The sequence below is a fragment of the Chlamydomonas reinhardtii genome, chromosome 6, assembly GCF_000002595.2.
Source record: "Chlamydomonas reinhardtii strain CC-503 cw92 mt+ chromosome 6, whole genome shotgun sequence".
In the NCBI taxonomy this organism is placed as follows: domain Eukaryota; kingdom Viridiplantae; phylum Chlorophyta; class Chlorophyceae; order Chlamydomonadales; family Chlamydomonadaceae; genus Chlamydomonas; species Chlamydomonas reinhardtii.
Window position 1 is genome coordinate 5,563,887 of NC_057009.1, and position 22,711 is coordinate 5,586,597.

The 22,711-nt window shown below is 64.0% G+C and overlaps 4 protein-coding genes across 4 annotated transcripts; 2 read left to right on the forward strand and 2 right to left on the reverse strand.

Annotated features, from left to right (window-relative positions):
* Window positions 1-777: 777 nt before the first annotated feature.
* CHLRE_06g285401v5 (uncharacterized protein) lies at window positions 778-3,329 on the reverse strand. The gene is made up of 4 exons (XM_001695426.2): window positions 2,636-3,329; window positions 2,060-2,078; window positions 1,757-1,839; window positions 778-1,464 (listed from the first exon to the last, which is right to left on the reverse strand). The coding sequence occupies exons 1-4, from the start codon at window positions 2,870-2,872 to the stop codon at window positions 1,267-1,269; spliced, it is 537 nt and encodes a 178-aa protein (XP_001695478.2). The 5' UTR covers window positions 2,873-3,329; the 3' UTR covers window positions 778-1,266.
* A 1,214-nt stretch (window positions 3,330-4,543) lies between these two features.
* CHLRE_06g285451v5 (uncharacterized protein) lies at window positions 4,544-11,609 on the reverse strand. The gene is made up of 9 exons (XM_043063332.1): window positions 11,282-11,609; window positions 10,951-11,080; window positions 10,624-10,718; window positions 10,295-10,398; window positions 9,939-10,127; window positions 9,465-9,680; window positions 8,923-9,244; window positions 7,240-8,655; window positions 4,544-7,139 (listed from the first exon to the last, which is right to left on the reverse strand). The coding sequence occupies exons 1-9, from the start codon at window positions 11,438-11,440 to the stop codon at window positions 5,658-5,660; spliced, it is 4,113 nt and encodes a 1,370-aa protein (XP_042924038.1). The 5' UTR covers window positions 11,441-11,609; the 3' UTR covers window positions 4,544-5,657.
* Window positions 11,610-11,779: 170 nt separating this feature from the next.
* CHLRE_06g285500v5 (uncharacterized protein) lies at window positions 11,780-14,793 on the forward strand. Its single transcript, XM_043063333.1, has 7 exons — window positions 11,780-11,946; window positions 12,030-12,083; window positions 12,235-12,267; window positions 12,426-12,555; window positions 12,821-12,937; window positions 13,261-13,314; window positions 13,648-14,793. The coding sequence occupies exons 1-7, from the start codon at window positions 11,903-11,905 to the stop codon at window positions 13,756-13,758; spliced, it is 543 nt and encodes a 180-aa protein (XP_042924039.1). The 5' UTR covers window positions 11,780-11,902; the 3' UTR covers window positions 13,759-14,793.
* Window positions 14,794-15,139: 346 nt separating this feature from the next.
* On the forward strand, window positions 15,140-21,406 carry CHLRE_06g285550v5 (uncharacterized protein). Its single transcript, XM_043063334.1, has 8 exons — window positions 15,140-16,060; window positions 16,169-16,981; window positions 17,118-17,621; window positions 17,802-18,154; window positions 18,329-18,479; window positions 18,662-19,162; window positions 19,411-19,556; window positions 19,817-21,406. The coding sequence occupies exons 1-8, from the start codon at window positions 15,937-15,939 to the stop codon at window positions 19,910-19,912; spliced, it is 2,688 nt and encodes an 895-aa protein (XP_042924040.1). The 5' UTR covers window positions 15,140-15,936; the 3' UTR covers window positions 19,913-21,406.
* Window positions 21,407-22,711: the final 1,305 nt, after the last annotated feature.

Sequence of the window (22,711 nt, forward strand, 5' to 3'; positions counted from 1 at the left end):
TGCGCCCGACGAACTTTCCGTGTTTACATGCTAATAGAGCTTGCTGAAAGCAGTCGTTTGGCACCATCCTGGAAGAAAACAGAGGGGGTTTAGGGGGTGTACGGCACGGTACGGCACGGTCGGTCGTCGGTAAGGGGGGGTCGGGAGGTTTTGCGGGGTGGGGTCTGGAACTATTGTTCGTACCCCCCCCCCCCCTGCGTTGTTCAGCACCTTTCGTGACTCAGCCTCTCAGTACCCGCTCACTGCAACATAGTATGTCCGCCGTCTCCATGGCTCGGCCCCGCCTGAGGCACCCAGCTAAGACGAGCCTCGCAGAAGACCGGTGCCTGTCCGCCACGAGTCGCGCGCCAGCCGCTGTGGCCCTATCCCAAGCGACAGCGCATGGAGCCCGCGTAGCAGCTGCGGGATGAGACAAGGGCGATGCGGAAGAGGCAGAGGGCGCAGCCGTACTGGGCGCGCGCACAACTGTTGGCCGGGCTGCTGGTGTCTACAGTACCCGAGTACCGTTCCCTCGTCTCCCCCATCGTCTGCTCCTGGTGTGTACCGCCAACCCTGGCCAACCTGCCCTTACCCTGTCCCATCGCTCCCTCGTCTACCATCGGACCTTGATCAAACATCCACACGTTTCTGTGGGGGGGGGGGGACAGGCTTGGGTCTGGGGGGACAGGCTCAAGTTTCCATTTGGCCCATTCCGCCTGTAAAGTTGGGCTGGGTAATGGGAATGTGCACACTGAGCGTGCCGTGGCAATGGGAATGCGCACGCCGCGTTTACCGGAGCGCATATTGGTATCACAGGTTCTCGGGCCTCTTTGCGTTGCTGATGGCCGTTGGCAATTCATATTCCATACTGCCTTTCAGGCAGGATGCGGCGCACGGCCAAGGGCTTCCTTCAACACCATGGGTCCGGCATCGAGCTTAAGATGTTTGCTCCATCCATAGTCTTGCACTACTGCCCATCGGAACCGCACATTTACACAACGTACTTATGGCTCAACGTCTGGGTCCTTCCATGCGCCCATCAACAATGGCGAGCGTCACATTCGCACCGTCGTCAGCAAGGTCAAGCTCATTCCCATAAGTGGTCTGGTCATGCGTCAGGCATCCAATGCACCACTCCTGCATTTGCCGGCTGGCGACCGACTGGCAAGTAATGTGGCCAGCAGTCCCCATATGTGTGTAGTGCGGCCTAAAGCATAAGGCAACCAAAACGGCCTGGCATTGCCCACTCGAGATAGGTACAGCAATCAAAGATGCCTGCCGACCGCTTTACTTCTTGGGGCCGGGCTTAGGAGCCGCGGGCTTAGGAGCCGCGGGCTGAGGAGCCGCGGGCTTAGCCGCAGCCGGCTTCGGCGCAGCGGGCTTGGCCGCCGCGGCCTTGGCAGCTGCGGCCTTGGCAGCCGCGGGCTTGGGCTCCCGGCCGTTCACGGCATCCTTCAGGCCAACTGAGGCCTTGAACACGGGGGCCTACACGCAGGCGGCGACGGGCAGATTTGAGAGGAGTATGAGGCCAACAACGCGACTGTTGCTGTCCACGAGCAGCAGCGGCGGTGGCGGGTGGCGGCCCAAACTCACTCGCCGCCAGCACCCCAACCCCATCCTCATGGGCCGCGAGCCAATCACTGGCCCACGCCAACCTCCCTCTCTGCGTTGTCCGCCCATCCGACGACCCCACGTGGTCATGCACGCAGCGGCAGGCACCACCCATAGCACAACGTTGCATGAGCCCATAGCTTGCTGCATCCTCGAGCCAACCCACCTTGCTGGCGGCGATCTGGAGGACCGCGCCGGTGCTGGGGTTGCGGCCCTGGCGCGCAGCGCGCTCGCGCACCTCAAACGTGCCTGTGGTGACATAAAGATTGCGTATGAACGTATGCAGAACCCGAAAGCACAGCTAGTGACTGCAGCCCTGTAATGCATCGCCGGGGCGCTCGGTGCGAGAGTACGGTAGTGCAGTGGAGTCCAATCCCCCTCACCCCACGCACGCCCCCCCCAACATGACTCGGCGCGGCTGGGTGCGCCCAGTACTTTGCATACGGCGGCAAGGGCGTGCGCGACTTACCGAAGCCCACGATGGTCACCTGCGCACCGCCATGAGCCAGGAATGCACACGGTCCCATCAGCAACCAAAAGGAGGACCAGGGTTCGGGTTTAGCTCGGCAAGCTACACACCAACCAGTGCAAGGTCCAGGCTGCTGGCGCCCTATCTTCGGTCCACGACAAGGGCAACCCCACCCCTGACGAACAACAAGCTGTGCACATGGGGGGTGTAATAGGCTGCGCTGCTGACTGTCGCTCAGCGGTGTCTGGGTGGGTTTGAAGGGTGGGTTGGCGTACCGGCAGCCGCCCAAACCCATTCGGAAAGATAACCACACACGACTACCGCGCGCATCTTCGGCCCCATGCTCGTGCCGGTGCCGCCGGCAAGGCGCCAGTGCGAAATGGCGCGAGCGTGGCCCCAAAGTCCCCCGAGCGCAAGTTGCCATTCCAGGCGTAACTGCTGCGCTATGTATATGCGTATTAAGACTGCAAATACTACGCCTCGTAACCCCGGCGTTCTATGCTGGCTGCCGGAATGAACAATTCTCACGGCGCGACTGAATCCCCGCGAAAGACTGCAAACATATGATCAACTCACGCGGTCACCGTTGATGAGGGCGTCCTCAATGCCGCCAATCAGGGAGTCAAAGGCCTTCGCAGCGACGTCCTTGGTCAGTCCCACCTCAGTAGCGATCGCCTCCACAAGTTTAGCCTTGCCCGTGGTGTTCGAAGCGCTTTTCTCAGCGCCAGCCTGAGCACGGACGACCACGGAGACGCGGCGGGAGGCCACCGCCGAGACGGGGCGCAGGGTCTGAGAACGCATGAGCAGGGCCATGTTTGCTATTCGCGTAGGATATAGATACAAGGCGAATATTACCTGGGCTGCGTCTAGTTGCGCAAGTAGTTCCCCAAACCCTCGCTGGATGGGGCGCGCGCGATGGGCCGGGGTAGGGGCCATGGCATGGGTGAATTCGCGACTATGGCAATTTGCGCTAATTCGGGAATTAGTGCGCAACTTTGTTAGGCTGTCTTGCACGCCCAGCATAATTACATTTATGCGACCGGACGCTTCTTTACTTGTTGTCAGTGTTAGAGCCTGTCCGCGGCGCAAGTTCGGTCAGCACGACCGTCAAATCCCTTTGTAGCGCTCTAATGACCCCAAGCAAGGTCGCAGCAAACTTAGGAGTCATTATAGAAATGGTAGTAGGCGGTATCTGGGGCTGAAAGCCGTGGAATGCGCGGCTGCGCAAATTTGCCAAGTTGCGTTCTTCGCCGACAAGGCTTCGCTCTATGGATCGGCAGCACACTATTGACTTGTTGCCAATGTGGTATCGTTTTCAAGTGCTCGCGGCACGAACACTGATGTTAATACTGCTGTGTTGTTTTCCATTTACTATGGGGGGTTCCGGGGGCGTAGCCCCCGGGAAAAATTTTGGAAATCCCTGGCACAAAACACTTGATTTTTGACGTTGGTAAGGAGGGCACGGCGTGCTCCGCCGGGGTCACAAACTGCTGGGGGCAGCCGTGGGCAAGACACGCGGTCAGGGAGCCCGGCCTGCCATGCTTCTACTTGCTGGGCGTGGGCGCTACACCTCCTCTGCCTCGGACACTCATGTGTGGCCCTACCGGGCAAGGAGAGAAGTGTTGGGCCGGACAGATACATCTCCTGCAGCGTGGTAAAGGTGGCTGCTGGTCGCCGCCACACCACGCCGCTGGACCCCTTGCCCTCGCCCTCGCTCCCCTGCCCCCTGTCTACGCACTGCGTAAATATTAAATCAAATTATGAGCTGCAGTGGCTGCTGTATCGTGGGCCACCGCTCCTATCCACTGCATAATTGACCCAAGCTGGGCGTGGGGCGACAGGGGCAGCAAGGTGGGTACTCGTACTTGCTGGGTACGCGCCTAACTTCTGCGCAATTTGCGCGGCCTTCGGCCGCGCAAGTTCCCCTAACCCCATTTCAGCATAATAACGGCCTCTGGATCACCCCATAATTCCCGCAATTTGCCGGACCCTGGATGGGGCGCGCGCGATGGGCGCGGCCTTGGATTCGGGGTTCCCGAGCCGAACCTGATTGTTGTATTCACACTTTCAGACAAGGTAGACTGGGCACGGATTCGTGACCGGCTCGCAAGCCAGGCCAACGGGGGGAGTTGCGGGTGGAGAGAGTTCGGCAGATTCAGGGCCGGGCACGTCAGCTGAAGCTGTCCGTGGACCCAAGGCGCTATGCCAACTTGCTCCTCATCGTGGAGTCCGCACGACCGTACCCCTGGTGATTATATGTGTAACAATAATCTAGATGTGAAAGGCTACACGATTCGTGGCCGGGTGGCAAGTTGGCGCTCCGAGCCGGCCGGACACCGCGAGCGCGCTGGGGGTGCAGGCGCTGGGCGTGCCGTTCTGGGAGGAGGGGCACGACTTTGAGGGCTACTTCTTCGGGAGCAAGGTCAACCTGCGGAAGGAGAGGGAGGAGCGGGAGAAGATGGGGAAGGCGGCGGGGACGGGCGCGGGGAGTGCGGGGTACCGTCTGCAAGCATAAGTTCCGCACCAGTCTTGTCTAAACCTATGACGCCTCAGTCACTGTCGCTGATGATCAGCACCTCCTTAGCCTGCTTCGCCTTCTCCTCCTCCGCCACCTGCTGCTTCGCCTTCTCCTTCGCCGCCGCCTTCTCAATCACCTTGCGCGCCACCACCGCCAGCTCCGTCAGCTTGCCCATGCACTGGCCACCTTTCTTGCGAATAACAAAGCCATCATTGACTGTAAACATAGTGCGGCAATAGGATCAAGATAGGATGCCCCGGAATCCGTGCCCGCACTGTGCCTCCACCGTTCCCGACCGTACGGTGCCCCCCTTCTTCGATGTTAAACACACACCGTTGCAGGGTCGCACAGTACGTAGTACGTACTACCGCGTAGTACGTGGGAAAACACGCCTGTGCCTGGAACAGGTTGGCAGCACACGCTTTCACACTGGTTCTAGCTACTTGTCGCGCTTGATGGCCTCATCTTTAACATACCATGTTACTTGTGTGTCAGAAAGCGCGAGAACGGCTTGAAACTGACTCGACATCCCTGCAACATCCCAACATCCTGACATCTGTGGGTTTGGCAGTCGCGTATTGTGGCAGCGTACTAGCCATTGCACCCCAGCGTAATATAAGCGCACTTTGGCGTATCGTACTAGGTTAGCTACGCACTACGTACTAATACGCGTATTATCAGCTGGGAGGCTAGTACGGCGCAACCCTGGTTGATGGCAACTACATGCCAAAACGGCCAGGCCGCAGGGCCGGCACTTCTGTATTGCCGACTGCACCTTCAATGCCTGTTCAGATCCACAGCAGCAATCGTTTACATAGTCATTCCTCCCCATCGCCGCAAACACGAAAGCTGCTGCGGCCGCCTGACGCCTCCCCTCCCCACGCCCACATCCACCATGACCCCTTCGAAAGGACGTTGCGCCGGAGTTCGGGTCCCTGAATACTCAAGCCGGCTGCTTCTTTCATGCCAGGTTCATCATTGCGCCATGCATCCACGCAATTCAAACGTGCTGCCCCACCTGATTGTACACAGTGCTTATCTTGCTCCGTTCACCTGTGGTGCAGTACCACACCGCCACCGTTATGCCTCCTCATGGGTGTCCTCCACAGCAATAGCCGTTGTAGCTGCGGCTGTGGCTACCGCTGCGGCACCGTCCCTCATGCCGTCCGCTGGTGGTGCCAATGGAGCCGGGGCAACCACTGCTGGCGCCGCACCATTGCCAGTGGCGGTGTCGGCACGTGCGGACTGGTCACCGCCGCCCGCTGCTGCCAGTCGGCTACTGGTGGCAGCGGCCGGAAGCGCGGCAGCTGCAGCCACGCTGCGCTGGCTGCGGGCGGGCCGAAAGAAGGACGTGGCGGGCGTGGGTGGCGGCGGCGGTGCGCGCATGACCGCCGTTGGGTGAGCTACAACCGCAGGCCGCGCCGCACCGCTGGCTGGCCGTCGCTGCGGCGGGTCGCTGCTCATGCGGCCGCCATTTGGGGCTCCCGCGCGCGCGGCACCGGGCTTGTGCATGCTCGCAGCGGCGGTACCTCCCCGCGCAGCACCAGTGGCGGCATCGGCGGTAGAGCTGACTCGTGGCCGAGCAGCTGCAGGCGGGGGCGCTTGCTGGCCTCGGCGGCCGCCACTGGTGTTGGCGCCTGCGGCAGCCGCGGAGGTGGGCCGGCTGCTGATGCCAACCGTCCTGGCTCCGGCAGTGGGCGGCGCCGCACCAGAGGCAGCCTGCAAACGGCTGCGATCGGGAGCAGCAGTAGCGGTGGATCCCGGCCTCGCTGCTGCAGCACTCGCTGCTGTCGTCGCTGGCCGTGCCGGCGAAGTCGCCGCGCCTGGCTGGGCAGGCAGGCCAGCCGGGGCCGCGCCAGTGCGGGCGGCGGTAGCCTTTGCAGGCGAGGTCCCAGCCCCGGCTCCGGACGAAGCGGCCTGTTGCGCGTCAGGCTGCGGTGATGAGGGCGGCGCTGGCTGAGGCATTGCGTCGTCGCCATGCGTAGGGGCCTCGGCGGACCGGCCGCAGGCACTCGCCTGTGCCAAAGTTGAATCCTGTGCTGTCCCAGGAGTCCCAGACTCTTCCACAGCCGCGTGCTCCGCCGCGCGCTTGGAGTCTAAGCAGGATTCAGTAGCCGCAAGCGCCGGCGTCGGCGCATTGTGGTCTTCCACAAACACGGCTTCTGGCGCCACGGGCAGCGCCACCCGCGCATGCTCTGCTGCCCTGATGCTCTCCTGTCCTAAGCTGCCACTGCTCGTGCCGCCGTCGGTGTCCTGAGTGACAGGGCTGCCGCTGTCAGGCCCCACCAATGCTTCCACCTGTGCCCCCGCCGCCGGCGGCACCTCCACCGCCGCCGCTACCGCCGCCGCACTGCTGCTGCCCCAGCTGCTGGTGCTTCCGGCACTGGCCGCGCTGCCCATGTGCGAGGCCGCCGCCTGTGGCGTGCCCGCCGCCACCGCTGGCGAATCAAAGTGCTGCGGCTGCTCGGCCTGCTGCTGCTCCGTTAGCATCACCTGCTGCTGCTCCGTGACGCCTTCCGCCGTCGTCCCCGAAGCTCCCGGTGCACATGCCCCTGGCTCCAGCTGCAATCCTCAATCCTGCATCAGTCATCCCCGGCTGCAACACCACCACAGCGCCAGGCTCCTCCGGCGGCACACCAGCGCATCCAGCCCCCATCGGCACCTCCACGTCCGACGGCGCAACGGGCTCTGCCGGTGCCGGTGCAGGCTCGTGCAAAGCCTGCGCCGCTGAGATGGGCGCTGATGGCGCCGCGGTCACAGCCGCCTTCGACGTTTTAGACGCCAGAGCCGTCGCCGGCCGCGCCCCCGCACCTGATGTGCGGGCCGCCGCCGCCGCAGCAGCAGCAGCAGCAGCGGCGCCGGTGCTGGTGCGCGCTGCTGCACCCCGTACGACGCCCTGCGCCCCGCGAGCCGGTACACCTGCTTTGGCAGTAACTGCAGCAGCAGCAGCAGCAGCAGCAGCAGTGCCAGCGGCCGCAGTGGATGCTGCTTGCCGTGATGCAGGGCGCGACAGTGCGGACGTGGACGCGGCCGCCGCCCCAGCAGCATGTGCAGGTGCAGGTGCACTGCGCCTTGCTGTGAGCGTCGCCGCTGCTGCAACTCCCCCCCGCGGCCCTCCCTCTTGCCCTCCCTCTGCTGGCTTTCCTCCTTCTGCTCCTGCTGCTCCTGCTACTACTCCTGTTGCTGCTCTTCGCCCTCCTGCCGCTGCCGCTGCTGTGGATCCTCGTGCTGCTGCCGCTGTCCCACGTGGCGATGGGGCTGCTGCAGCTGCAGCCGACCCTGACGCGCCCGCCCTTGCGCCCCGCGCTGCTGCTGCTGCTGCTCCTGTCGCTGCGGGGCCCCGTGCATGAAGCCGAGCTTCAGGCGACGACACGGTACCGGCCGTAGCAGGAGCGACTGGCGAGGCGGCTGCAGCCGCGGCCGCCGGTTGCCGCCGGAGAGCGCTCTGCGGCTGCGCCCTCAGCGTGGGCATCCGTGCTGCTCCTGCTGCCCCTGCCGCCGAGCTGGGACCCGGGCCCGCCGCTGCGCCAGGCCCGGGCGGCACGCTGCCTGCCCCCGATGCTGTGCCAGCACGCCCGCGCACTGCCGCAGCTGACGCCGCCCGGCCCGGCGTGACGCTTGCAGAAGAGGCGGAGGCACGAGGCTCAGCGGTGAGCGGCCGGGCGGCTTTCCGAGCCGAGCCCTTGGGCCCAGGCGTGACTGGGTCAGGTTCCAGGGAGATGGTCCACATGGCGATGCCGCCGCCAGCACCAGCACGAGACCCGCCCGCCCCCACAGCCTCCTCCGCCTCCCCTCCAGCCCAAGCACCACGCCGCAGACCGCTGCTGCCCGGCGGCGTGGCAGCTGCGCCGGCATTAGCAGCGGAATGGCCGACTGTGCTGAGGTTGGGGCCGGGGCTACGCCCAGAGCTGCTGCTGGCGCCTGCGGCACTCGCGGCCGCGTCGGGTCCGGCCAGGCCCGCCACCGCCAGCTCCCGGATGCGACGCTGCACGGGCTGCGGCAGCCGGCGGAAGGTGTCGCAGCGGACCGCCAGCGGCATGTGGCGCACCACCCAGCTGTGCACGTGCGTGTGGAGGGCCTGCGGTGCAGGGCAGCGGGAGGATCGTGTGCCCGAGCCCAAACAAAAGAACTGGTGCCAGGCTGCAAATCGGGAGGGGAGGGCTAGTCATGGCACATGCACAAACACCTCTTTCCGCTGAATGGTAACAGTCTTCCTAGTCTACACGCGCAGTTGCTTCCGTTGCCATTCCGCGCGTGCCGTGTTGACGTCTTTCTCTTGCGGTCTCCTTGCAACCATGCACACAGTGCCCGGCCCTGCCCCTCAACATTCCCGACACTCACGGACCTCCATGTGCCGCGCCTCTTCCTCGCCCAGCCAACTCTCCTCCTCCTCCTCCTGAAGCTCCGCATCCCACGCCGTCGGCGACGCGCGTCCCTGTTGCTGCTGCCGCTGCAGGCGCGCCCGCAGCTGCAGCGCCGCCCGCTGCGCCGCCCCGGCGGGCGGGGGCGGCGGCCCAAACAGCAACGAGCGGCGGCATCCCGCCTCCCAGCCCGCACCACCGCGCCCGCCGGCCAGCGCCCACACCGCCGGGTCAGGCTCGGGGTGTTCGGCCACGTGCGCCCTCAGCTCCTCCAGCAGCTGCGGCCAGCACTCGGCGCGGTCCTGCCTGCACGTGCCAGCGTAACGTCTTGCCGTATCACGTGCTGGAGTGCCAGGCAGCGGCGGAGCCAAGAAGCGCTTTAAGAAGATGTGTAGGCACACACTAGCTGTGTCCAACACAGTCCCGCGTATTTCTTCCCTGTGATTTCTTACACTACGGTTGCTGTGTACCGAAACAACCAAGTTCCCAGGCACAGCAGGGTTCCCGGGCATACGCAGTTACGCACCGTGCGCCGGCCGAGGCACAGACCTCCGGGAACTTTGCCCACAGCGCCGCCAACGTGTGTGTCGTCAGCTCCCCACACATCTCCCGGGGCCGGGCCGCCCACGCCACAGGCGGCAGCGCCGCGGCCAGCGCACGGCAGGCCGCCAGCGCAGCCGGTGCGGCGTCTGGCTGGGCGGCGCGGGCCTTGGCGGCTGCTAGCACGTCCTCTTGGATAGACCTGTAGAGCGCATGTGTTGCAGGGCACAAGGGAAGGAACACTCAATATGTACTCACATGCAAGAGCATGGGGGCAAGCGGGTGGTGAAGCGCCCGTTAGTGCTGGCAACGACGCGGCGGCCACCCGTCCCGTTCATCGGCAAATGCATGCGGCCCTACGGGATCGTGGCTTGCTCGCGCCTGTTGGTTGTGCGGATGTGGGTGCGGATGTGGTTGCTGAGGCGGCACATATCTCACGCGAACGCCGAGGCCACCTCACCTGGCCAGAGCCGCAAAGGTGCGGCTGGGCCACACCCTGGCCGGCCACGCCGCCATCCAGGCCATACACTCGCTGTACAGCCGGCCCAGCCCCCCGTCGGGGTCACCAATGCCGTACGCCAGCGCCTGCGCCGCCAGCGCTGCCACCTGCGGCACGCCCTCCACCGCCGCCGAGTTGGCGGCCGGCCGCCTGCGTGGTGTCAATCTCCAGCGTCAATACACCTGAGGCCACAACCTTCGCCCCCTACACAAAGCAGTACGCCCGGTATGGGTGTTACGTGCACGTGCATGTGGCACGCGGCACGTGCACCGCGTGCCCGCTGCCCCGGCTGCCTGGCCCCGACCCCCCCCCCGCACCTGAAGCCGGCGCAAGGTCCCTTGCACAGGGCCGCCAGCACCCGCTCCTTGACCGCCGGCACACACCACACGTCCGCCAGAGCCAGGAGCTCGGCGGCGTTGGACTGCGGGCGGCGCCACGCACGCACACACCGTCATCGTCAGGAGGGAAGGGCTTGCAAGACGTGCGACAAGGCGTGCTGCAGGCTTGACCCGATGAGGCCATGTCGCTGCGGCAGCGGGGCCCGCAGCTTGGCGCGATGCGGGTTGGGGACTTGGGGCCCATGTGCCGCTGCCCATGCAGGCCGGGGCCGCCACGTTCACATGACCCCATGATGAGCGGCGCTCACCCCATCGACCTCGAGCGGCGTTGCCTCCGCCCCCGCCCCCGCCCCAGCCACCAGCCAGTCCACCACCGCGGCGGCCAGGGAGGCTTGACAGCTGCCTGCAGCCAGGCGGGGACGCACGCGCGCAGGCAGGCAGGCAGGCATACAGTGCGTGGAGTCATCTGGGCGAAGCACATGGAAACGAAGTGTGCGTGCGTGCGCTGCGGCGTGCTGGTGCGTGGTGCCGCCACGGCCTGGGGCACCATACCCTTGCCTATGTACAGATGCTGGCTTTCGGTAACAGCCGCAGTCCTCACTTATCACAGCTGTAAAGATCCAGCTTAGCCGCACCTGTGTGCACGCTCAAGACGCGCCCGTGTGACTCCGGCTCCTCGCTGGTGTCCGCCGTGTCACCCCCACCTCCCAGCCCCCAGGGTGTGGCGCCGGAGCCCACGCCGAAGTCCATGAGCCCTCGGAAGTACTGTCATTTGGGTTGGACACGGGCATATGCTGTGCAAGAACAACTTGAAGGTCTGCAGCGGGTATAGATAGTCGGCGCCGGCGCATGTGTCTCCCATGCTCCGAAGGCCCCAAGCCGGAGCAGCACGCCACCCCGTACCCAGTAATGCTTTCCCGGCCGGCTCACATAGCATACCCATCGCCTCCTTTACCCAGAGCTCACTTCGCAACAGCCTCGAAGCTGCTCATACGTATACGCGTCAAGCGTGACTGCTTCGGTGTCGCGTTCGCCGCTGAGCCGCAGCGCGCACTTCCGTGGCGGGCCCGTGGCCGCTGTGTCAGATACCTGCGCCCCATCGGCTGCGCGCTCGTCATAGGGCATGCTGCCCGGACAAGTTAAAGTTGGGTACGGGCTTAGTACCGCCTAGCGGCACAGGTTCCGGTCACAGAGGCGTGCGCGCGAGGATTAGAACCCAGCTTTCGAATGCATCGTCGGTTGTGTTTCGCGTCTGTGTGTCGGTCCCCGTATAATTTGACCGCGACGCCGGGTGCTACGGTACAGTAATGCTGAGACACACGCAATGCACACAACACGTAGTTGGCAGGGTGCTGAGCAACACCGTCCCGAGTGATTGGCATCTGGGCGATTGCGCTTCCGCTTCGTGTCATGCTGTCAGAGCCTGCCCTACTTATTAGTAGTCATATACCAAAAAGTAAATCATCACTGGTATTTATCACTGAGCTTTCTGTGCTGTTTCTTTCATTCTCCGTGTTCGAGGAGCTACGTCAGGGCAGTGCTACGCCTGCATAGCACGCACTCGTGTACTGTTGTTCTAGCCTGGTTATGGGCAGGTCACGCTCGCGTTCCCGCTCGAGGTCTCGCGACAGGTGCAGACTGCAGACTGCGCGCGAGATTCCTGTCTCCATCCGCCTGCGCCACATGGGAGCCTTATTTGAATTCGTCTATGCAGGAATCGCGATGAGCAGCCCCGGCTGGCCGGCGGCACCAAGGTGGCGAAATCCAGGCAAGAGACCTCGTTGCCGTTAAGCGGCTGTTGTTCAATGGCCGGGCCTGCAAATCTTGGCTGGATTAAGCAAATCAGCTCCGGCACAATGAGCTGCACGGGCTTCCGTTCATTGTTTCCCCTCCCCACCTGGCCCATCCCTGACCCCCAGGCGCTATCGCACAAAGGCAGTCGACCATACCGGGTAAGCCCAGCTGCTCGCACAGGCACACACCCCTCATGCCCTCGGACTGGGAACCTAGGATTCGCCCAGCACACACACCGGCGACCCCCAAACACCGTCGCTCTCCTCCCCAACCCTCACCTTTTACTCCCCTCCCACCGCCCTCCCTGTGCACGCAGCGGCCTGACCGCCACGGCTCTGGCCCGGCAGCGGGCGCAGCTGCTGCAGCTGGAGGAGGAGATCCTGGGCTCCATAGAGGCCACCGTGGAGGCGGCGCTGGCGGACAAGCTGGCCAGCGAGGAGGTGCAGGTGGGCGCGCGCGTGTGAGGGCATGGTGCGCCGTGCGCGGGTGGGTCTGTTGGGTGGAGTGATAGTGATAGGGAGTAAATCAGACGATAACGTAGGGGTTGTGTGCCGCTGATGGGTGTTGCGGCGGTGTGGTGGAGGCATGTGAAACTTGCGGTTACGGTATATGCCCAGGGCCTGGACCGGGTTTGGGTTGTCTGGGCTCAGGCCCACTGACACGCACACCCTCCTCCCTGGCTGATTTGTGTGTCCTGCTGGACGCTTGCAGGCGCGTATCCAGGCCCGGCTGCGAGAGGAGCGGGCGCGGCTGGAGGCGCAGGTGACGGCGCAGCTGGAGGCGGAGCGCCGGAGCCTGCTGGAGCGCAAGCGGCACGAGGCCGAGCAGGTATGAGGCGAGGGGGCGGGGCCAGGGTATGGGGTAGGGTGTGGCAGGCAGGCATGCTGGCAGGCCCACGTGAGGAAAGGAGCAGCGGTGCAAAATGGTTGAATGGTGCAAGGGAAGTGGGCAGACCCGGCAGCGTGCCCGGACATGTTGGCATAGCCATGGCGGCAGGCAAGCGGGCAGCCAGGCATGGACGTGGCTTGGACGTGGCATGGGCATCACGTGCTGTTACGCCGTGACGGGGCGAGGCGCTGGCTGCCATCTGACGCTGAAACGACATGACGTGGTGTGTTGTGTCGTGACTGCTGCCTACCTGCACCGCCCAGGCTCGCAAGCGGCAGGAGGAGCTGGACCGGATTCTGGAGGAGAACCGCCGCAAGGTGCGCCTTTGCCTTTTGCTGGGAGCTGTGCGTATGTATGTGCCGTGACTGGCGCACCGCTATCCCAAGGAGGCTGGATTTAGGAGCACATTCTGAGCTATCTACCGTGCAACCTCTTGTACGGGGAATCGGAAATAAAGCGTGCTTGTAACCCTGTGCTTGTTCTGTGTCTTGTGAGGCGGGGTAGCTGGGGCACTAGCGCGGGACTGAAGCTGGACCAGGGACAGCAAAGAGCTTGAGATCGGGGTGCCTTCGCCGCAAACCCGTTACGCATACCCACGCTGAAGCCATACTTCCTCCTGCGTACCGGTGCCCTTCTGATGGTTGTCGCAGGTGGAGGAGGCGCAGCGGCGCGCGGCGGAGGAGCGCGCCCGCCGCGACGCGGAATGGCAGGCAGCGCTGGAGTCACGCGTGGCGCAGCGGGGCGGCTTGTCGGCGCGGTGAGCGGGCGGCGGCGGAGTCCCACAGCCGCTGACAGAGCGCTCGCGCCTTGCCGCCGAGGGCTGCAGGCCGCGGTCGGAAGACCAACCGGCAGAGCGGACGCCTGCATGCAAGCGGCACCGCTGCAGCTGGCCTCTGCAGGCAAACCCCCGCCGCAGCTACTGCCGCACATGGCGGCGGTGGTGCAGCAGCTCAGCGCACGTGCGCGGTACACGCCCAGCCTGGTGGCAGAGCGCTGGCGAGTGGCTGCTGCGCGCTGTCCTGGGGGCAGCCTCAGCTTCAGCGCCGCCATCCCGCCCTAACACCATTCCGCTGCGGAACTCACCACTGCTGCCCACTACCACACAACCCACAAACGCCACCACAACCTCTTCAATCATCACCGCGGCGGCGGCAGCTCCCCCGCTTGCCACTTTTGTGCGGGGGCACGATCGGGGCCTGTGGCGCGACTGCGCAGGGTGGGCGCAGCACAGCCATCTGCGATGCGGCCTGCTGTCGCGGGGCCGCAGTCATGCGTCAGGTCTGGCGCCGAGTGCGGGCGCCTCAGTTGCGCTGGCGCCTAAGCCTTGCTGGCCGGGCGCAGGCCGCATTATGCAGCTCGCATACGCCGGCACCCAACCCGCAGCCAGCCGGTTGCCGGTGTGTGTCGGCCCGCATACTTTGGCAGCTACCGGCTACCTCGCTGTCTGACACAGCGGCCTGGCTGCAGTTGCTAGTGTCTGGGCGGCGGGTTCGGCCGCGTCGCCCATGCTGTCAGGTGCCCCCTGCTGCTTGTCGTCCTGCGATTGTGAGTGTGGTGGCCGGACCAGCAAGCGCGTGGCAAGGTCCAGGGGCATGGCAGTGCGGTCAGGGAGGTGCTGTGCGGCTAGCCGGCGAGGTGAGGCGCCTGAAAGTACGGGTACGGGCCCGCGCCTGAAAGCGTGTTCGAGCGCATGCGGGACGGTGCCGCGGTGGTCTGGTTGGCTAGGCAGTCGTGAAGGCGTGCACCACGAGGCCGCATTAGTCCCTGATGCCGTACACATGTAAGTGCTCTGCCTCCAGACCTACACGCAGCAATACCAGATGGCCACAACATCCGCCAGCAGGGTACTGGAGTGGGGCGTCAAAGCAGTTATGCGGGGGCGCTCCCGACTTCAACCCGCTCAATGATTGCGACATTACAAGAAGGGACAGTCCGACCAAGCAATGACGCGCTGGCCCCCGAGCTCGCTATGCAGTACAAGTCCATCGGGACCATCGAGCAGCCAAGTGTCCCTGGCGGCGCCCTGCAGCTGGACAGTGGTTGTCCCAACCAGGTCCCAACCACTCAATCACAGCCAATCCCCGGAGTTTCCACCCTCCTGAATTGCTCCTAGAGGCATTATGCAACGTTCATGGGATCTGTCGCGTGCGGTTGGGGTCCCAGCAGGTCCCAGTCGCTTCGTCTCCCGCAAGCAAGGTCGCCAGCATCCCACCATGCGCCTGCCCTACCTAACACATGCTCAAGCAAGCAGCTGTTGGTAGGTGTAGCAAGCTACTTCGCCGCATCGAACCCTGCAGCGCCTGCATGACGAACAAAACCTTTGCGTCACAGGCGGTTGAAAGCCCGCCTGTCCAGCGAAAACGGCCCCCTACTGGTGTAACTAGTGTTCTAAACCATATCTTCTACCGCTTGAATCAATGAACTTAAAAATAGCACGTGTGGGGTGGGCATCGCGCAAAAAGGCGAATCAGTCGCCTTAAGTTCCGCGTCGCCAACAATGAGTCAGACGTACTTGTGAAGAACTATTATATAGATGGAGTTGAGGATGCCGAGCACTGTGTGTGCTTCGGCCAGGATCGTTTGCGTTTCCTTTGCCAAGCCACTAAAGAAGTAGCCGCTTGAAACCACTTGGATACGATAAGATGTGGCAGCTACTCGGCGCGCTCTGTCCTTGCGTCTGGGGCCCTCTCGAGTGCGCCGCGACGCCGAACGAGGGGGCCCTACTGCACCAGGAGTCTGTCAACGGCGTATCGAACCACGATGGCATACCATTAGCAGGAGAGGTGTCTTTAAGTGTTAAAGCCGGGGCTGCGCCTGAGCCAGGGGCCGGTTTACCAGCAGGGGCCGCTTTCCGCGGCTCAGAAGCGCTTTCGATTACAACAAGCGTTGTCGACTGCGACATAAGCCTAACTCTTGAGGACGCACCGGACCGGGACGTTATGGCGGAACCCGCCGGGAGCGTATGTGACGGCGACCACATGGACTCGCTGCTGGCGTCGCTGCTTAACTCAATGGCCGCTCGGAACTTGACCACCTGCACCTCGCTGGAAACAATTACGGAAGGTGTGTCCGGAGTAACCGGAGTCACTTGTACCGTACCGTACCTGCTTGTGCATTGTTCTGCCCGTGTGCCGCCCGAACCTTTCCCGCCGCTGCATCGCCTCCCTGTAGGCTTCCAAGCAAGCACCGATACCGCCTTGCTAGCCAAGGCTAGTAACTGCGACTTTCCTGCAATACCGGCGGTCACGCGGCAATGCGAGGGGTCTTCGGCTTCTGGCAGCAGTCTTCAGCGCACCACCGGCTCGCGTCTACAGCAGCCAGGGTCACAAGCAACAGCCGCTCTGCGCGCCGCCGTTGCCGCCTCTCCACCTGCAGTAGCGCTGCCAACGGGCCCCCTGCCGCCACTAGCGTCGCCGTTCAACGCAGTCTCGGCGCCGTTCTTGGACGCAAGCCCCGGCGATGACCGCTGCAGCAGCTTGCCGCCGCTGTGCCACGCCCGGCTTGGCGTCAGCCACAGCTACGCCTTCGCCCACCACGAGGCTGCTGCCGCACCGGCCGTGTGCATCGCCGCCCTCAGCGGTCAGGAGCCCCTGCAGCGGCACCAGCTGTCCAGCAGGCCCAGCACTGCCCACGTCGCAGAGCCGGCGGCGGCGGCGGCAGCCGGCGGCGCGGCAGCGCATGCCGCTACAGCCACGGTGGCGGCGGACACGGGTGAGGTCGCAGCGGCGGGTGCAAGCGCCGCGGGCGACTTGTTGGCCGGTCCCTCCGAGCCGGCGGCGCTGCAGGCGGCTGAGGTGCCGCTGCAGGCGCGGCCGCAGGTGGTGGCGTCGTTACAGGAGCTGCTTTCGGACGTTGACAACCTCAGTCCTATGGCCTCGACGGCGCCGGCCCTGGCGCCAGCCGCAGGCGTGACGGCGCCGCGGGGCACCGGTGGCGGGAACAGCTCGAGCGCGGGGGCCGGCGCCTGCGCCACGGTTTGGCAGGGTGAGCACGGGGGGTGCAGTGCCTGCCTACACACCTCGCACACACAGTAGCCTACCTGCTGGCCTGTATCACTGCAGCCGGCCGCCATGCATGCCAATAACTGAACCACTGTCCTGCTCGTTCATTATGCGTGCAGGCAAGTGGCAGGGAAAGCAGGCGGTCGTGGTGAAGCTGGTGGCCGGCAGCGGCGGCAGCGGCTGGTGCCGCCCGGACGCCCCCATGCTGCGTGACGCCTGCCGCGCCGCCCGCCTGGCCTGGGACCACCCCAACCTAGCACAGGTGCTCGCCGTCCGGGCCTTAGTCATCGATCAGGCCGTGCTGGACGAGCTGCGGCAGCTGCTGCAGCCTGCGCTGCCGTCGGCTGGCGCCGGCCTGGGCCTTGCAGCTTGGGTGCAGGCGGGCGCGCGGCGTGAGGCGGAGGCAGGCCTGGTGTTGGGGGCGGGCGCTGCCAGCAGCAGTGCGGCCGCGTGCGCTTCCAGCGGCGTACTGACCTTGGGCAGCGAACTGCCGGGAGGGGAGGCGGCCTGGGCGCAGGCAGCGGCAGCGGCTGCGGCGGCTGGCACGCGGTTGCGGCCAATGGGCCGTCTGCAGCGTTTCCTCATGTATTCCCCTGTGGGGCCGCCACTCTCGCCGATGACAGGTGAGCTGCTGCCGCTGCTGCTGGGCGGCTGCGGGGCGACTTGGCGTGGGTGGTGGTGCCGTGGTGCCAGCGCTGCCTTGCCGCTTGTGTGTGCACGTGCCGGAAGGCGCTGCTCAGGCATAACACGTAGCTAACGATAGACGCGTGTACCGCATACCCCTCGATTTGCCGTGCCTGCAGGGCCGTACCTGCACCCCGCGCTCGCAGGCAGTCGCCCCGAAGACAGCGACTGCTCAAACCCCGCACACATCCCCAGCGTGTTGACCCGGGCAGCAGCGCCGCCCCCGGCGCCCGCTGCCGCCGGCGCCAACGGCTGCGCACCCCCGCAACATGACCACGGGTGTCAGCAGCCAGGGCGGCAGCAGCCGGAGGAGCAGCAGGAGCAGGAGCAAGAGCAGCAGCAGCAGCAGCCCCAAAGGCTGCTGCAGGCGCAGACGCAGCCGCACCTGCTGCCTGTGCTGCGGGCACTTGCGCGGCAGCGGCTGCCGCCGGGCGGCTGCATGGTGGCGGTGGTGACCCGCCTGTGCGACATGGTGAGTGAGCGACGCACGTCCGCGTTGGGGTGGATATCGTACATACTGCACCCTCATTCGACTACGCTGCATGCATGGAGGTCCGCATGATGTGCGCACATACGGCAGCGGTGCTGACCGCTTGGTTCCCACATGCGTGTTCGTGTGCGTGTGCGTGTCACGCGGCGGCCGCAGGGCAACCTGGCAACGCTGGCCTGCGCGGCCGAGTCGCCCTTCCGACCCTCGCGCACCTGGCCCCTGCATGTGGCGCACCGGGCGCTGCTGCGCACGGCGCGCGAAACATCCGCGGCGCTGGCGGCACTGCACGCGGCCGGCGTGCCGCACGGTGCGTGCGTGTGTATCGCGCCTGTATGTCTCATGTGTGCGGTATGCCACCCATGTTGTCATGGCTGGGGGCATTGCTCGGCACAGCGGTTGCTCTTCGAATCTCACGACTTTGAATCCTGGATGGCCAGCCTGCCATAACGGCCGCGCCCCTGCCCGCGCCCCTGCCTGCCTGGCCTGCAGGCTGCCTCACCCCCACCAATGTGCTCATCCAGTCCTCGGACGCCGACCGGCGCGGCTTCATCGTGCGCGTGGCCGACGCCGGGAGCCCGGCCCTGTCGGATGCCGCCGCCAACCCGCTGGCGTCCGTGACGCCGCGCATGCTGCTACTGCCGCCCGAGGCGCTGATGACGGCTGGCGGCGCAGGCAGTAGCAGCAGCACCGGCAGCGCCAGCGGCGGCGGCGGCGGCACCGGCGGTAGCGTGCTCAGCAGTGGTAACGAGGCTAACTGCGGCGGGGGCCCTACTGCTGCTGCGGCGGCGGCCGCCGGCGCTGTGTCTAGCGGCGCAGACGCCTCCAGTGATGCGGGTGCTGGTCCCAGTGCGGCGGGCCGGAACAGTGCTGCGGCAGACGCGGCGGTGGCGGCGGCGGTGGCGCCGGCATTTGCTGCCGACGTCTTCTCGTTCGGCATTCTGTTGTACATCATGGCTGCGGGCCGGATGCCGTACGCGGACGAGCACCTGGGTGAGTGCCTTGCGCGGACGACTGTCGCGTGCATTCATCAGCAGGGGCCTGAGTTAAGGTCAATAATGCGCCGCGCTTGTCAGCCTCAGTGCACCCGTCCAGCGGCGCTGTAGTAAATGCAGCCCAGTCGGCGCATGCAGCTCCCCGCTGCTGCTATGAAGCGCTCTCTGAAGCACCTCGCACCAACCAACCCAAACATGTTTCCCCTGCCGTGCGCGGCGAATTTCTCGCCCCGGCTGCGGCTGCAGTCCCGGCGCTGGTTGGTATCGCCATGGAGGGGCGGCGGCCGGAATGGCCCACGTCCGCCTGTGGCCAGCCGCTGCACCCGCACCTGGAGGTACTGTATGCCGCCTGCACCGCGGCCGACCCGCAGCAGCGCCCCAGTGCCTGGCAGGTGCGTGCGAACGGACGCGGGCGCGCGTGTGTACATGCGCGAGGGGCGTAAACTGTGGGCATAGATGGTCTTGGATGAGGCCAAAACGTCAGCAGTTGGGCGCGGATGTATGGATGTAGTGGTGCATGGGTGGGTACGGCACGTATGTGGGCCCATAAGTGGAGGCGCAGCAATGGGTGGGGCGCGCGGACAACGTCCGGGGGTGTCCTGATGCACCTGTAACCGGTTCCGCGTGTGTGGTGCCGTACTTCCCCCCACAGGTGCACTGCCGCATCTGCGATATCGAGGCTCAACTCAAAGCGGTAAAGGCGGCAAAGGCGGCCCAGAGATCAACAAGCACACGGCAGTTTCCGTGAACTCACCTGGCTTTTGCAATGAACCGCTGGAGGTAACCACGCGGGCGTATGAATTTTTAGTGCCCAATTCTACAGTGTGTGTACAAATGTACTGCTGCATACGCATACCTCAGTCACTGGACTGGTGCAAGTATTGAATTTACAGCAACATGGGACTGGCGAAAGGAGTACAAATGATGGCCTTGAGGTCACTGTATACACCAACTGGTGGCCGTGTGCCGGAACCAACACATACTTGTGTTCAGAGAAATTAACTGCCAATTCCACTCCGATGAGGTGGAAGTGGCAAGTTTCCATGATGCCTTTTAAGATGAGGGTGTGGATGATCGAGGCCAACATGCCCCGTGGTGTGTCAGGAGTGCACAGAGAGAGAGAGCGGAAAGATTGTGCCCGCCGCTTTGCTAAGCGTCGGGGGCGTCACATGTGGAGGACGGGCAGCATGTGCTTATTGATGCGGTGCGACTTGTATGCGATGCGGGTGCGACACACATGTGTGTGTTGTGCGTGTGCGTGTGCGTGTTTGTGCGTGTGTGTGTGTGTGTGTGTGTGTGTGTGTGTGTGTGTGTGTGTGTGTGTGTGTGTGTGTGTGTGTGTGTGTGTGTGTGTGTGTGTGTGTGACAGGGCTCACGTTTCATTATTCCCATGCAGTTAAATTTGCGGCGTGCCATTTCTTGCGACCAAAGCTTTAATTAAGTCTGAAGAACACGCGCTAATGCATGCGCAAGATATGATATAAGAACGTACGAAAAGTTTGGACGAAGCAAGACGAAGCAAGTGCAACGATCGGGGGGCTATAGGTGGTACGGGTGGAAGTGCCGTCAGAGGTGGTGACCTTGGTCGAGCCGTCAGGGGTAGTAGTGACGGTGGTGGTGCTGGCTGGCGGTGAAACCCCCCAGAAACACCTTGTCCTTTGTTTGTTGGGCAAAGTGGGATCTCCCTCTTTAAGAAAACTTGGGATATGTGTGATAGGGGCTCATGGGGAGCTGCGGCTTGCACGTGTGGGCGCCGCTGGCTGTCAGTGGCATTGAACTGGTGGGTCTGTTGGCATGGGTGTGGTGCATGAGATTCCTTATTGCATTGGCAATGGCCGTGTTGCGCGACACATGCATGCTGCGCACGAGGACCACAGCCGCCTGTGGCCCTACCTTACGTGGGAGCGCGAGTACCATGCCCCTCACCTGCCCTGGGTTGGCACGTGAGGCGATGTTTGTGTGTTGCCGCGTGCACCACTCGCATATGCATATCTGTTAGGGTTTGTGCAATGGAAAGAACAAGTTCAGTAATTTCTTGCGGATGGATCGAGGCTCTGAACAGCACATGTCTTGGTCGCTCTTGTGCGGCGCTATTGCGCCGGGAAGCGGCGGGGGGCGTAGCGGTTTGTGTGAGATGTGAGGGAACGTCAGGACAGGTGCGCTGTGCGGCGTGCGCCCGTAGGCGTGCGGCCGGGGCCAGTCGGCCACGCCAGGCGAGTGTTCCCTGTAAATAACCTGCCCCAAACGGCCAAACCTGCCCCTCTCCGTCGTGCCCCAAATGCATGCCCTTGCTGCCTACCCTGCCCCAGCACGCCTCAACCTGCCTGGGCCCCAGGCTGCCCTGCCCCGGACCGTACCGATGCACCGCGCGCCGCACAGCAGGTGTCAAAACCTCTCCGCTCAGTCCGCTGACAGTTTTTGGCCACAGCCTTGGCCACAGCTTTGGAGTTTGGAGCCCTGTAACTCGTGTGCAGACATGGCTGATACCTTCCGTGCACGCATGCGCTCATCCGAGCCCCGTACACCTCTGACGCTCTGACCTCTCGTCTTGTCACGGCTCGGGTTAATGGGGTCTGAGACAGGGGGGGGTAGAAAGCTCAGATTCTTACCCCATGCTCAAAATTACAGAGCTTCAGGAGAGCATTACGCACATACTTTTAGTTTTTTTAGGGGGGGTCTGGTGAGGAAGTTCTGGGCTGCCAAAGTTGGGGGGTCGGTCCTCGTCCCTGGGGGTCCGCCGGGTTTCGGGAGCCCATCCTGGCGGATTTCGGGAGGCGCCCCACAAGCACAACTAGGGGCCAAACGCAACACCACGAGGCTCATATGTGCACGTTATGACGTAATAAGCACAAACAAAGCGTGGGAGGGTTAAGTTGCGCGTCCGGGCGTGAAGATGTCGGGACATGTCCCCACATTCGACACCTGCGCACTGACACGGATGGGCTCTCAAGCGCCGGTGCGCATGAATTTATGTCCGACAAGGCTGCCGATGCACATTGTCCATTCGTCACGTGTTAGACAGTTGTGGGCTGGATGGGGAGGATTCCCATGGATAGGATCCCGCCTTGACCGAAGTCTCAGAACAGGACCGCTGATGACACGGAGTGATAGTGCTCGTCAAGAGGAGTCGATTGACACCATTTTGTTATAAAATGGTAGGGTTTTAACCCCTAAACAACACGGTTTTGTCCGTGTGGGGGTCGGTCGTCCCCTCAAGGGGGGTCCCGGGGGATTTCGGGGCATGGGGTCTGGCATTTTGTTTCCTACCCCCCCCCCCCCCCTGTCTGAGACCGCACCTGCCAGTCCTGCCTGGCAGCCGTGCTGATGGGTCCGGGGTACAGTACGTATGTCTCAGGACTTCGCGCTGCACCATACCTCCATCTACCTGTCTCTACACGCCCCCGTGCAGCCGTGCCATGCTCACGTTCGTTAACGAAGATAAACTCAAGTTGCGCAGTGGAGAGTGCGTGCCACGGACTCACGGGGTCATGGGACTAGGATGTACCACATCCAGGGGAGATGGAGTCGTGGTTTGAGGAGCTCGATG

Coding starts and splice junctions, on each gene's coding strand:
- CHLRE_06g285401v5 (XM_001695426.2), bottom strand. CDS start 2,872: ATGGCCCTGCTCATGCGTTCTCAGACCCTGCGCCCCGTCTCGGCGGTG. Junction 1,465..1,756: donor TCCAGATCGCCGCCAGCAAG/GTGGGTTGGCTC, acceptor GCCTGCGTGTAG/GCCCCCGTGTTCAAGGCCTC.
- CHLRE_06g285451v5 (XM_043063332.1), bottom strand. CDS start 11,440: ATGCCCTATGACGAGCGCGCAGCCGATGGGGCGCAGGTATCTGACACA. Junction 10,719..10,950: donor CGTCTTGAGCGTGCACACAG/GTGCGGCTAAGC, acceptor GCCTGGCTGCAG/GCAGCTGTCAAGCCTCCCTG. Junction 9,681..9,938: donor ACCTTTGCGGCTCTGGCCAG/GTGAGGTGGCCT, acceptor TGCGCTCTACAG/GTCTATCCAAGAGGACGTGC.
- CHLRE_06g285500v5 (XM_043063333.1), top strand. CDS start 11,903: ATGGGCAGGTCACGCTCGCGTTCCCGCTCGAGGTCTCGCGACAG. Junction 12,268..12,425: donor AAGGCAGTCGACCATACCGG/GTAAGCCCAGCT, acceptor CTGTGCACGCAG/CGGCCTGACCGCCACGGCTC. Junction 12,938..13,260: donor AGCGGCACGAGGCCGAGCAG/GTATGAGGCGAG, acceptor TGCACCGCCCAG/GCTCGCAAGCGGCAGGAGGA.
- CHLRE_06g285550v5 (XM_043063334.1), top strand. CDS start 15,937: ATGGCGGAACCCGCCGGGAGCGTATGTGACGGCGACCACATGGACTCG. Junction 18,155..18,328: donor TGACCCGCCTGTGCGACATG/GTGAGTGAGCGA, acceptor CGGCGGCCGCAG/GGCAACCTGGCAACGCTGGC. Junction 18,480..18,661: donor CGCGGCCGGCGTGCCGCACG/GTGCGTGCGTGT, acceptor CCTGGCCTGCAG/GCTGCCTCACCCCCACCAAT.